The sequence below is a fragment of the Crassostrea angulata genome, chromosome 7 (assembly GCF_025612915.1).
Source record: "Crassostrea angulata isolate pt1a10 chromosome 7, ASM2561291v2, whole genome shotgun sequence".
Taxonomy (NCBI): Eukaryota; Metazoa; Mollusca; class Bivalvia; order Ostreida; family Ostreidae; genus Magallana; species Magallana angulata.
This window is the reverse complement of record NC_069117.1, coordinates 15,912,198-15,925,917: the sequence shown is the minus strand read 5'-3', so window position 1 is coordinate 15,925,917 and position 13,720 is coordinate 15,912,198. Positions and strand designations below refer to the sequence as shown.

The 13,720-nt window shown below is 32.7% G+C and overlaps 1 protein-coding gene across 2 annotated transcripts; it reads left to right on the top strand.

The window, feature by feature from the left end:
- The first annotated feature begins 630 nt into the window (after nucleotides 1-630).
- On the top strand, nucleotides 631-8,476 carry LOC128157310 (acylglycerol kinase, mitochondrial-like). Of its 2 annotated transcripts, none has more exons than XM_052819803.1 (14): nucleotides 631-794; nucleotides 1,673-1,712; nucleotides 1,848-1,927; nucleotides 2,298-2,373; nucleotides 2,640-2,738; nucleotides 3,751-3,783; nucleotides 3,888-3,982; nucleotides 4,242-4,311; nucleotides 4,589-4,668; nucleotides 5,022-5,242; nucleotides 5,749-5,861; nucleotides 6,780-6,847; nucleotides 7,108-7,210; nucleotides 8,134-8,476. In XM_052819803.1, exons 1-14 carry the CDS (start codon nucleotides 685-687, stop codon nucleotides 8,248-8,250), a joined length of 1,305 nt encoding a protein of 434 aa, XP_052675763.1. In that variant the 5' UTR covers nucleotides 631-684; the 3' UTR covers nucleotides 8,251-8,476. The 2 variants fall into 2 exon arrangements, with proteins under 2 accessions (XP_052675763.1, XP_052675764.1); XM_052819804.1 differs by having other exon boundaries at nucleotides 7,108-7,214; nucleotides 8,137-8,476.
- Nucleotides 8,477-13,720: the final 5,244 nt, after the last annotated feature.

The following is a 13,720-nucleotide window of genomic DNA, read 5'->3' as shown; positions in this document are numbered from 1 at the left end:
TCATTTAGGAACGTTTACAGAAAGATCGAATTAAGATAATGTACATTTGATTGCTAGTATCATTCATATAGCCATCCATCATTTGTAGTTTGATAAGTTTAAATAAAGTGCTGAAATTTCAAGGCTAGAAAACTTGATTAAACACCGTGGCAACATAAGGCATTTTTAAGATTGACTATCGAGAAATATGGCAGTTATAACACACAGACTTATTTAACTAGCCTAACACTTTTTAACTTATTCAAAGAAAATATTCCTTTTAAATAAGAATATACAATTGCACATATGCATAATTGATATATGAACCATCTGACGCAGCCATGTCATGTTACACAGCCTCGGATCAGTAGGCGTTTTAGTTTCGCGCAATGATTGACAATTATAAATTGTAAATTCGCAAATTCTGAACAAAGAGAAAGCTTCTTTAGTCAATAAAGTTATCATACAAGTATATTCATCAAAATCGTTGAGGTTTTTTTTTTCAAGTGTAACTTTTTTTAAAAATTTGGTCAAAGAGCATTCCGGAATATTCACGTATATACGTTTATTTTCCATTTTATCAAAGCACCTATATCATCCATATGTTTTAATGGGCCTTATCTGCATATGAAACATTGAACAGTATGATCAACATTGATGCGTTTTCAGCATGTGGGTTGTTCAGTATGATTGTTGACATTGAGAATGGCTAAAGTAATTAAAATATTTAAAACTGTGAGAGAGAATTGGAAGAAATCAATTTTGGCCATTGTAATAACAGGATATGGAGTGAAATTTGTCAATAGGAAGTATGAGTACGTATTATAAGCGTAAAAAGTACTCTTTTAACCACTTGGATCATAGGAGTTAAGTTAGCCACTAGCTCTTTGAAAACCATTGTGATGTCACTCGATTGTATATGAAAGGGTTGGATGTTGCATATCTGTGTACGTTGTGTCAGCAGTATATTTAAAATTTACACGGTCATGAATTATTTTTATCTTGCATGTTCTGGTGAGAGCGTGAAATGGGAAACCATATATACAGGGAACTGTTGGTCCGATAAAAACAGGGCATTACTGGTCCGAGTTAGAAAGAATAATCTTACCATGACCAGGCTACGCTCAGGTCACAGTAAGAATTTGTCCCATATACTTGCAATGTAGCAGCCGCAAAGCAGATCAGCTTCGCGTCGATTTTATGTCTGTTAAAAATAATCTGCATGGGAAAATCACATTTTTATACATTACAAACCTTTTTGAACATGCATATGTAGTTTATTCCACAAAATATCTATTTAATGAGTCATACCAAGGCATTTTGTTAAAATACACATTTGAATTTGCCTACCATTTTGTCGGAAATTGCACTCTGAATGCCTTGGATTTTATCATTAACATGGTGACCCTAAACAGCGAATTTTCAAACGTGATGTTTAAAGTGGCAGTGATTTCGTTGCAAAAACAGTTAAGGTGGTAATATTACTAATATGGGATTATAAAAGAGCAACATTGTAAGTATTTGAGACCAATCATATGAAAATTTAGGCGAGATACAGCATCACAAAGCATCACAAAACTATTATCATTTATCTTTGGAACAAATATAGTAACCCCCCAAAAATGAAAGACCAGTAAAATATGTTCACAAGACCAGTAAAATATGTTAAATAATCCATGTTTTGCAATTACAGAGAAGATCTCTTACGAAGGGAATATTGCAAAGAAGCAAAGGTGTGTACTTTGAGAAATTCTACATGTTTCGGTAAAAGAAAGTGTGCAAGTTTCATCTAATTAGGCAAGACCAAATTATCTTCTGGTTTTCATCATTATTTCATCATCAATTCATCTTTTGTTTTTTCTCCACAGAAATATGGTGATGTAAAGATAAACATAGGGGAGAGACCTAGAAAGATAACTGTCTTCTTGAATCCTGCAGCATCTTCTGGGTATATTTTTATTTCATTTGGAAATAGTTCGGCCTTTAAAAATCTCAAGAGCGAGTGTGAACTCATGGTGAACACTGTTACAGCAATATTCATATGTTATACATCATCCTGAATCCCTGACCTAGACGAGTGCACAAAAGCTGTTCAGTGTGCGCAAAGTAATAAATTGAACTTTCTTTTTGAGTTTAGCACCTCTTACAGACATGTTTATAGAAGTTATGAGCATATAAAAGAAAATTTCCAATAGTTATTGTGTCTTCTGATATCTGTTATGGAGGAGACAAATTCTCTTAGGGAATTAAAATCTTAAAGTATTAGTATGACTGAAATTGAAATTCATATGCATATTTTTATGGCATTTTATCTGTAGAAAAGCTTCAAAACTTTTTGAGAAGAATGCAGCACCTTTGCTTCACTTGGCAGGTCTTGAAGTTAATCTCATTAAGGTAAGTTTGAATTTCTCTTTGAAAGAGTACTTTAAGGGGGACAACTCCATTTCCCCCAAAATAGATAAAAATGTTACACACTGAAAAGCTCACATTCACTTTTCAAGTTGGAGTGAACTGCCTTTTGAATAAGATATAATACTAAAATCATTGTACAGTTAATCAGTTTTAGTACATTCTCATATTTTTCAATATTTTTTTCAAATTTGCAAAAAGATTACAAATTTTTATGCTGTAGACTTTGAGATAAAAAATTTGTTTTGCAGACAGAATATGAGGGGCAAGTTAAAAAGTTCATGGAAGTCATGGAAAAGAACGAAACTGATGGAATCATAGCTGCTGGGGGAGGAGGAACACTCCTAGAGGTCAGTGGAAGCATTACAGGGGTAGTCATGATCAGTGGTGCCCCGAGGATGGAAGGCACATTGCTTTTGTTTTGTCAGTCCTTTAACCCAGCCGTTATTCTTAATTCACCTGAGATAAAGATTGACCAAACTTCATAGTGATAATTTTCCCAATTTTCATTTCTTCTTTGGATCCACTGGGCTAAACTTGTCTCAAAGCACCCTTGGGCAAAGGGCTTATAAGTTTGTTTAAAAGAATTTCTAGGCCCTCTTTCAAAGGAGAAAATGAGGAAGAAATAAAATAAGGAGGGTTGTTTTGTAAAATTTTCTCTAGAATCTAAAAGCCAGTAACATCAAAACATTTACACGTATGTTTCCTTTTATATGCTAGATTATAAATTCTTTTGAAGAAAATATAAGCAATAATTAAAGACAATTGGGTTATGGCTTAAAGAAGTGTTTTATAAAAGATTAACATAGAAAAAATATTCTAGAAAAAATATTCTCTGAATGCAGAGGCTAAAATCTGTGAAATAAAAGATATTATAGATTTTATTACCGGTATTTGTTAAAATGAAATATTATCATCATGCACCCAAACACATGTATATAAAAAGCTTCTTGAAAATCAGCCTGCAAAAGGTAACAGTATAAAACTTTTAAAGAATTATTTTGGTAAATCGTGACCTATTCTAAAATATTCAAGATAATAGATTTTTGTTTCCATGACAAGTACCAAGAATAATTTGACTTCCCAGTAGTATATTAATTCTAGTATCAATTTCATCAAAAGTAAATGCATATACATACGGTATATATTTACCTGGTACTTGTAATTGTACATATCTGAAATTATTTGTGTATGATCCCTTTAGAGTTATCCCTGTTTGATGAAGCTTCAAACAATTTTAACATGAATATTAAAATCAGATATATATTTATGTAGACGTTTCAGGTAAAAATGTTTCAGTGTTCTAATTTCGTCCAATATACTTGATCTTAGAGTAAACTGTAAATATGCTATTTTATTCAGACTGTGACTGGTGTCATGAAAAAAGAAGATAAGGTAAGATATTTGTAAAATTAGTGTTTACTTTCCTTTGAAAGATAATCTTTGTTCACCATTAAATACTGGCATAGAACATAAAGTCAATTTTCTTCATTTTGAAGGATTTCAAGAAAAAGATACCAATAGGAGTTATACCCCTTGGAAAGACTAACTTGTTTGCCAAATTACTCTTTGGGTCAGATAAAGAACAAGTGAGGTAAAAATATTATTCATGGATCATTTCTGGCCTTTCCATGATTTTTTATGTATTTATTTTACAACCAAATATATTCATTTTTTGCAATATTGCTTCAATATGACAAATAATTGAACTAATTTTTTAAAGAATAACTTAATTTTGTCCGTGATTAATTTGTAGAATGAAATCAAATGAAAGTATCTATTCTGATTTTACCATTTCTCTTTACTGCCTCACTGGTGTCTGAGTTCCTTACAGTTTTATCTTTACCTTTAAGATTCATACTGGATTCTGCTCTTGCTGTAGTCGATGGATTTTCAAAGAAAATGGATGTGGTGGAATATAAAGTTAGTTTTACTGGAATAAACTTTCATCATAATTCTTATGGAAAATACTTTGATAATTTTTTAGTTACCCAGTATATACTTTGTTCAATTAGAAATATATAACAAATTACTAGTATTTTCCTGTCAATAGTATTTTCTGCAAAATAAAGTACTGGCATTTCCCTTGTCAGTGATATTTAAGCGCTCTATAGAATGATTTTCCTGTAGAGAGAATTGAAATCTTTTTTATTATCATTATGTCCTTGACATGTTTGATAGTTTTTTGGCATATCTACAGAGTGAGGATGGAAGAAACACCTACTCATTGGTCGGGCTGACTGCAGGGGCATACAGTGAGGCAGAGAAGAAAAAACAAAAGTTTGTACAATTTTTCTAGGCTTACATCTTCTTCATCTATTATAGGTGCATTCATTTTCAGTAAAGTTTATTGTGCTTTTACTCTGTGTTTTATTTTATATAGTTTTATCAAAGTAATTGGGAGTCTATAAAATTGTATGATCTTTATCGCATTTATCATTCTTATGAGTTTAGTTTGCAGCACATGTATGTAGTACTGAATGTAGAATAAATTGTTAGAGACATAGATTGCATCTCAAATTTTTATAAACCGTGAATTATTAATTGAGTTGGTTTTGTTTCAGTGATAAAATAAGTGGATTCTTTATAAAATCTTTAAAATCAGTTTAAAAAAACCTCTTCCTTGCCTGCAGGTACTGGTATTTTGGCCCGTTGAAGTCTAAGTGGACCTACATACGATCAACACTAACCCAGTGGCCTTCAGTCATCTCAGGGAAGTTGAGTTATTTACCAGCTACAGAGGAAAACACCAAACTTCAAAAAATTGTCATAAAGCAACCTCTTCCAGAAGTTAAACGTAGTTGGTGGAATGTGCTCCATTTATTTTATAAGCCAAGACCTCAAAATTCCCAAGGTAAAGGCTTTACTATTATTTTTTAAGATGGAAACTGGTATTTTACATAGCTCAGATTAAAGAGTTTTCTCCCTTTTTTTTTAAAATGGAAAATTAAGATACCAGTTATCTCAGGTACATGTTTAGTATTGTATGGAGAGAATTAAAAATCAAGAATTAAAAATGAGCAGGTCTGACATGCTGGACAATAGTATGATGTTTTGCCTTGCCTTTTTCATGAAGTAAGCATTCATATTCAAGGAGTTATGGAACACCATTATATTGTGATGTATTCTTTCAAAATAAACTATAAACTCGACCATATCATTAATTTATTTTCTCTATTACAGTTCTGATGTCTAACATTGTTTTTATTGATATAACTTTACTTCAGTAAATGTTCCTACTGGTATGGGAATGTTGTGGGCAATATGTCAACCAAACAGTTATTCAAGCTGTAGTAATGTATAAAAATGTACTTTATTGAACTTAATTGATATTAGTGTTTAGCTTTATCTTAACTGCAGAGGTTTTTGAGGAGGTTGAGGCTGAGGATGGTCAAGAGGAGGAATACACCTCAGAGGATGTAACAACTGTAGAATTCTCTGTCATTGCTCCCATTGTTCAAAACCAACAACAGGTTTGTAGGAAATCATAAACTGAGAATTTCAGGGTACATGAGGCTGTCACTACACATACGAATTTAGGTTAATTTATTTGAGAAGATGATGGAGATTTTTTTTTTGTATTTCTGGTACATAAGATGGTACTTCATGATTGAAAAATAAATCATATTTGATATTATAGTATTTAGAATTTATATATTAATTTCTGTGCTTTAAAATCACTGTGCATTTGCAAAAATGAAACTGAGTTCAAAATGAATGTAGATTTAATCATCAGGTTGAAAACTGGACTTATTTGACTTGTTACGATGGAAATTTTTTATCATTCAATCGAGAATGGTCTGTATATGAGACACAGGTCAGTTATATTGATAGCCCTGACATTATCCATTGTCAAGTCTCCCAAGTACCATCTTTTCAGCTGATATTCTATTACATAGAATATATCATACAAAACTATTGGAGGACACTTTTGATGGTTGTTTTTCTTATCTACTGCTCTAAGGCTACTTTTAAAAAACCATTTTCCTTCTCTCAGTTCAGTGTTTAAACTTTGGGTTGGTAGTTAAGGAGATTATTTTTCTACTTACCGTAATTAGAAAGAGGCATGTTTTTTCCTAGACATTATCTGTCAATGTCAAAAAGTACTTGAAGTGTTATTTAAATAAATTATGTGTATTTTGGTTTTATTACTCGTTGGGATGTGTTCATTTTATACATTTGATCACATGAGATTGATTATAGTTTTAAAAATAATACATTATTTACTAAATTTGAGCTCTATATAATAATGCTTATTTTATTATTAACAAGAGAAATTTTGTACAAGAAGATACATTTAGAAGTTTTGGTGACAGCCCTTTACTTATTATCAATTTCATTTATGTATCAATTTTATGGATTTACAGTATTTTTTTTGTTTCTCTATTTAGAAAATTGTGGCCCCTGAACTACACATTGGTCCAAGTCAAATTGCCAGAAAAGACTTCATAAGTGAAGGGTAATCATACTTGTGCCAATAGATACAATTAACTTATAATTCTTATCACTGTTTCATGTATGTACTGATACATATTCTTGTAATTAACTCAAATAAGTCTTATAAACTACTTTCTTTTGTGCTGTTTGTAGTATTTCACCAAACATGTATTAACCTATTTTGTTAAAAGATGGTTTATAAAGTAATTTTATTTGGTCGACATCACTGTACAATGTGTAGTAATCACGTGAAGTATAATCAGTGACTACGTATTGTTTCAGATTCAGGCGGGAGAAGCTGGCCACACGCGTGTATAGCTCCCCAGACAGTCGACATTCACTGGTGAAGAGAATCAAGTTTGTCCCTGACTTGCTAGAAGATACCGTAAGTTGATGGGTATATGTAGTTAACAGGAGCTGTGAGTTCTATTTGAACCAGGATTAAATTAACATTAAGCCATATTTACTAATGCAAATATCATTTCCTATTTGTATTTACTGAACAGCAAAAACATTCATATCTGTGTGAATTTTTCCAGAGGTTAAGAGGTCATTTATGAATTCCCTTTGGAAGTCTTGAAGGAGAATCTGTGGACCATTGGTTAGGGATTTATTAAACCCACTGTTAGCACTTCTTGGGCTTGCATCCATTTCAGTATTGGTCCTTAGGCCATAAACTGAATATATAATGAAATTACAGCTTGAAATTATGATAATTTTTGTAATTGATTTTAATGATAACATGAAAGAATATTAAGCCATTTAAAAAACAATTTCTTTCAATATATATCAATAAAGTTTTGTTTATCTAAAAAAACTTTGTTTCTCCCTAAAAACTTAATAAATGTTGCTAAAATTTTGGCTGACCATTGGAAATAACTTAGTTAAGCATGGTAAATATTAAAATTTAAAAAGTAAAGTTTGGAAAAAATTTGTGACCATGCCCATTAAAGATAATTCAGCCTATCACAATCTATTGGTGTCTGAAGAGGTCAGAAACATTGCCATGGACATTTTGAAAGTTGCAGAGTGCCTACAATGGCATATAAATTTCTTGTGCTATGATACTGTAAACCAATTTTATTCCAGACAACTTTATTTTGTGATTTACTGATATTTAACTGGTTTGCGACAACTAATTTTTGTGTCAAGCCTTTCTATACCATATAACAAGGACTAGGTTGATGTGAGAAGTATTTGCAATGACCTTGCGAAATTTTTTTTCACATGAATAAAAGTTGGTTTACAGTATATTCATTCACAATTAATTTGCTCACATTTATCAACATTTGTTTGTTTTGTTTTTAGGAGAAAAAAGTGTGGTATTCTATAGATGGGGAACAGTTTGAGGCTGTGCCTGTGGAAATTAAACTACTCCGAAACAGACTTAATGTATTTCACAGTTCTAGAACGTTGCCATGTTAATCCATACTAAGCTACATTCATGAATTTATCTATGTTTATGACCCTGAAGACTGCATTTTGTGATGATGAGAAAATGGAAAAGTTTGAATAGAAAAGAATACTTACTATGTTGATTTATTATTTTCGTTAATGTCAAATACGTCATAAGAAATTAAATTGGAACTGATTTTCTTAGCGTTCTGTAATCTGTTTAAGTACATGTATAATAAAATGGATGAAAACAGAAGATTTAGCATTAGTTTATAGTCATATAAAAAAAAAAGTTGGACCAGGCAGTACATTTGCAATACAATTCCAGGTTTTTAAACGGGATAGCTTTCTCTTGAGTGTGTGAAAGAAATACATCGATGTTGCTTTACTTGCATTTACTTATTTTGTAGTTAGACATTTTAAAATTTATTTTTGAGGATATTAGTGTAAATTCAGGTTTCAGTGTACATGTATATCGGAATGTGCGTCAATCGTATTTGGTAGTCAGTATGACAGGAGCTAATTTTTAGCTCACCTGAACCGAACGTTACTGATCACCTCTTGTCAGTCGTCTGTAAACTTTTCATAGTTTTTACTTCTACCCTAGAACCACTGGCCCAATCTTGAAACAAAGCATTTTTATGAGAGAGAGATTCTAAAACGATAAAATAAAGGGCAAACCTGTTTCAAAGGCGATATAATGAAAACAGGATTGTGTGTCATAAAAATAATCTTCACAGGAAACATTGCTCCAGAAATTCAAATGTCCTTATCAAAGTTTCTCTGTATAGTGATGATTCTAAGTTGTTCAAATTGTGATCCCAGACCAAAAATAAGGTCCCAGAGGGATTCAAAGTTTAATATACCGGTAGATATACATGGGGACTTTTTTTTTTTTAGAATATTTTCCTTAAGAAATACAATGCTACATTTCATGATATTACTAGACAAGCATTCTTGTATTATCTAAATTCAAATCTATAACTTTGCAATTATTAGGCCAATGAATATTTAAGAAATAAAGTACGAATTTTCGTGAATGTTGCAGAATAACCTCCGAGGTCGAGAAATGTTGTTTTGAAATATAAAAGCCTCGGCTAACGCCTCGGCTTTTATATTTCAAACAACATTTCGAGACCGAGGAGGTTATCCTGCAACATTCACGAAAACAAGAACTTTATTTCTATTCTACTAACAGCCCAGTATTTCTACAGATCGTTTCTCCTATAGAGAGACGATCTAGGTCATTTTGACGGCTGTTCCGTGTAACCCCAACGGTTTTGTTAGTAATGTTTACATGTGTATCGATCAAAGGAATCACATGCAGACGACATACTTTTTTCTTAGGATTTTAATACTCTTCACTTATTTATTAAATATCTTTGAATCACATTCCTAATATTTTAAAGACAATTCAATACGATTATTACTACAACACGTTATATATTTTATGTAAAAACACGCCGTGAAAATGTGCTAGGGAGGTCCTAGGAACAGCCGCATTGATCTCTTAAGAATAAAGATTTGAGGCAATACACATTGTTTTGACTGGCACTAACACGTGAAATTGACATGGTTTTAAAACTTTTTACGGTTTGAAGTGGTACTTCCATGATCAGTGCGAGACAAATAGGTATTTCTGATCTGATAATTTACTGATGACGTTCGTGGTATATTGGAGAATAATGTCCGCGGCATCTCTTTGATCTCGGCAATAACTGTAGTAGAATAGGCTTTGTTAGTTGGTGAGTCTCTAACAACCTCAATAGATCTTTTTTCAAATGTATCTTTTTATTAGCTCACCTGAGCTGAAAGGTCAAATGAGATTTTTTGATCACTATTTATCCTTTGTTTGTCTGTCCATCTGTCTGTAAACTTTTTTACATTTTCGACTTTTCACCAGAACAAGTGGGCCACATTCAACAAAACTTAGCACAAAACATCATTGGGTGACGGAGATTTAATTTTGTTAAAATGAAGGGCAAGCCCTCTTTCAAAGGGAAATAATAGGAATAATTGAAATTTTGTTGATATTTTTCAGAACTCTTCTTCTCAAAAAACCGTTTGGCATGAGTGGAAGTTTTAACTTGTTTGGAAGCATCCTCAGGCGGTGTAAATTCAAGTTGACTCAAATCATGAATCATCAATTTCACTCTTATTTCCTTATTTTTTTTCCATTTTGTACATACTCCCAAAAAAGTGGGGGGGGGGGGGGGACTCCATGATTATTCAATTTTTTATATGTAAATTTTAGAAAAAATGTTTGCTGCGTGAAAAAAAGTGCCCCCTTCCCCCTCAATGCTACATACCTGAAAGTAAATAACCGAATAAAAGCTTTTTATCCTTTTTATGGGGAGCTTTAGAATTACATAGATTGTGAAATTTATCATCCCTCGTTCTATGGAATTTAAATCATACGTAAAAACCTAATGCAATGTTTTAAAGCATATCTCAACCTACACATATGTCGTAGAAAAAAATCAGAACATTATAGACCCCCTGTATCAAGGGCTCCAGTAAAAAGGTGTGATATTTATCATGTAAAAAGTACATAAGGGGGTTTGTTTTGTTTTTATCTATTCTTGATAATAAACAGACAAACTTTGCATGGTCAGAATAAACAGAGAGTCTATTCTATCCAAGTGAAATTCTTAATTCAGGCACATACATACAGAGCATTTGGGGTTGGTGACTTTCTTTTGCAGCAAACACTTTAAAACATGTGTGTATAGAAAATTAAATTATGATGGTGCTGCCCCTCCCCCCCCCCCCCGTTCCCCAATTTTTTTTTTTGGGGGGGGGGGAGGGGGGCATGTAAAAATATTGAGGTGTAATTAACGAAATTAACAGTAAAATTGAAGTTATAGGTACTGCCCCCAAACACTCACGCGGATTAGGATTTTTATCATTATTAGCAAAGGACTATATATGATATGGGCCCCCTAAAATGAACATCATCATTTTACTGCAATTCTTTGTTTTCTTTGTATAGATATATATGTGATGTTTCTACATAATTTTCATTTTATTCAAGTGCCCACAATTTAGAAATATGACATCGTAAAGACAACCTTTTCCCGCCATTTTTGCATTTTTAGCATCAAACAGCTTGTTTTCAAGCAGTTTTTTTTTTTTCAAAAAACATAGAGCGCATCCTTGAACAAACAAAATAATTTAATCAGAGATCTATCTAGCCAAGACTAAAAAGTGATAGAAAAATTTTCCTTGTTCAAGCATGCGCTCTTTATTTCCCATTTGTAAAAAGATAAGAAAAATGTCAATTTTTGACTGATTTTAACTTAATTATAGAAATGACGTCACTTCTGACGTCATATACTGCCAGTGAGTACAAATAAATCAAATAAATAGGTGAAAAATATATTTTATATCAACTCATCTAAACAATAACATTATACATGTATTAATAGTGCCTGTTTGGGAGGGTAACAGTTGAAATTGACACCCCGAGGAAACCATTGTCAACCGACGCGAAGCGGAGGTTGACAATGGTTTTCGAGGGATGTCAATTTCAACTGTTATCCTCCCAAACAGGCTCTATTTATTTTATTAAACTGAATGTCTTAATTTAAGAGATTTTTTACTGCTTTATATAGAAATGACGTGAATTCTACGCCGAAACGTTCGCGCATAATTTACGCGCATGTAACAATTCGTTGTGTTACACGTTGCTAAGTGTGTTGCTAACGCTGAGGGTAATAAAACGGATTATCAACTGTGTCTTAACCAATCAGATTTCAGTATTTAACATGAAGGTATAATAAAACATTTTATTGTACCCGAAACACTTTAAATAATGGCAAGTTATGGGGGCCAAGTTTAACTCATATCATATATAGTTCTTTGCGTTTTATTGATGTATTGTACACGTGTGTATAATTTTATTCTGTTTTCATATGAGAAAAATAAAAATCATATTTATTACTCGTGTATCTTTGACAACATTTTTGATCAGCATAAACACGTCAATTCAAGAATTTTTTTTTTTTTTTTTTTTTTTTTTTACATTTTTGGTCCACATAGGTACAAGATGGCGGACATCCCTCTTAAAGATAAACTAAATAACACTTAAGATAGAATGTGTCCCGAGAGATACTTGTAAACGGGTATCTTCAGGCCAATCAGGGAAGAAAACTTTCAAGGGTTTGCGTATTACAAAGTGTCAAATATGGCAAACACATCATACTGATAACTGTTAGGGGAAACCACAAGGTCGCAGGAGAGATGGTTTAATTACTTTTGAAAAAAATTCGAAACAAACACTTTTACAAAAGCATAACTCAGGCGCATATACGTGATAGTTTGCAGTTCCTTTATGTTATCCGCGCAACAACGGTTCATAATTTAAGAGGGACAATTTATTCTAGAGGAAGAAAAAAAATCTGATTTTAAGGCGCCGAGTTGCATGTATTTTGATATCATGGTCCTTCAAAATAACTACTAAGTAGATGATAGATTTTCACTTTAAACTTTGTAGGTACACTAGACTGAGATTAAGTTGATATATGTTGAACATGGTTAAGAATTAGAGATTTTGTCCATTGTAGTTTAAATTAAATTACGCACCCCCAAAGTAGACTCCTTGAATAGACAATTAGGGTTATTATTAAAATTGGGGACAGGGTGGGAGGTGGAGGGGGTGATGTTATTTACAGCCATCTCATGGAAAATAAAACGGTATTTCCTAAATAGAAAATATATTTCTTAATTGTCAGATGATGAATAGGATTTTTTTTTTCGAATAAGCTTTAGTTAAGATAAGCCCGCTTTCTGTTCCTGGTCAATTTTGGAAATTATATATAGCGTTTACATATACTATTGATTAATTTTATTTTTTGACGAAGATCCATTTTTCAGTTTATTGTAAGACAACTTTTGTTCAAATTTGTTTTCTGTTTACAAGTCCTCGAGCGAGACTCCTTTGACGCTGACGCCGGTTTTTACTTATGGTTGGAGGACCCCCTCCTCCGAGCTTGAAACCTATCGTCTAACTAGATAAGACGGACTCTCGTTCAGCAATCTTGTCATTACGTGTATCAGCATCAATAAAAATGATCATATTTGGAACCAGATCTATGGGTTTTTAGTATCATTGTATAGCCTTAATTTTGACTAACAATGTGTTGAGAAATTGTGTTGCAGAAGACATTATGCAGCAATAATACTTCATAACATGATATTCCACTGGCGTCGGAAGCAAATTGAAAGAGGGGGGGGGGGGGGGGGGCTAGACTAATCCTCAGAAATATTGAGGAAAAAACCTAATTCCCAAAATCATCGAAATCCTAATCCGGGGGGGGGGGGGGGGGGAGTATACCTATACTTTCAAAACAAAAAATCTTACCTACCAAATTTTTTTTTCTCAAATCATGAAAATCCTTCTACCTGGGGGGGGGGGGGGGGCAAAATATTTCTTCTCCCGAATCATGAAATTCCTTATCCGTGTGTGTGTGTGTGGGGGGGGGGGGCTACATGTAGTCTG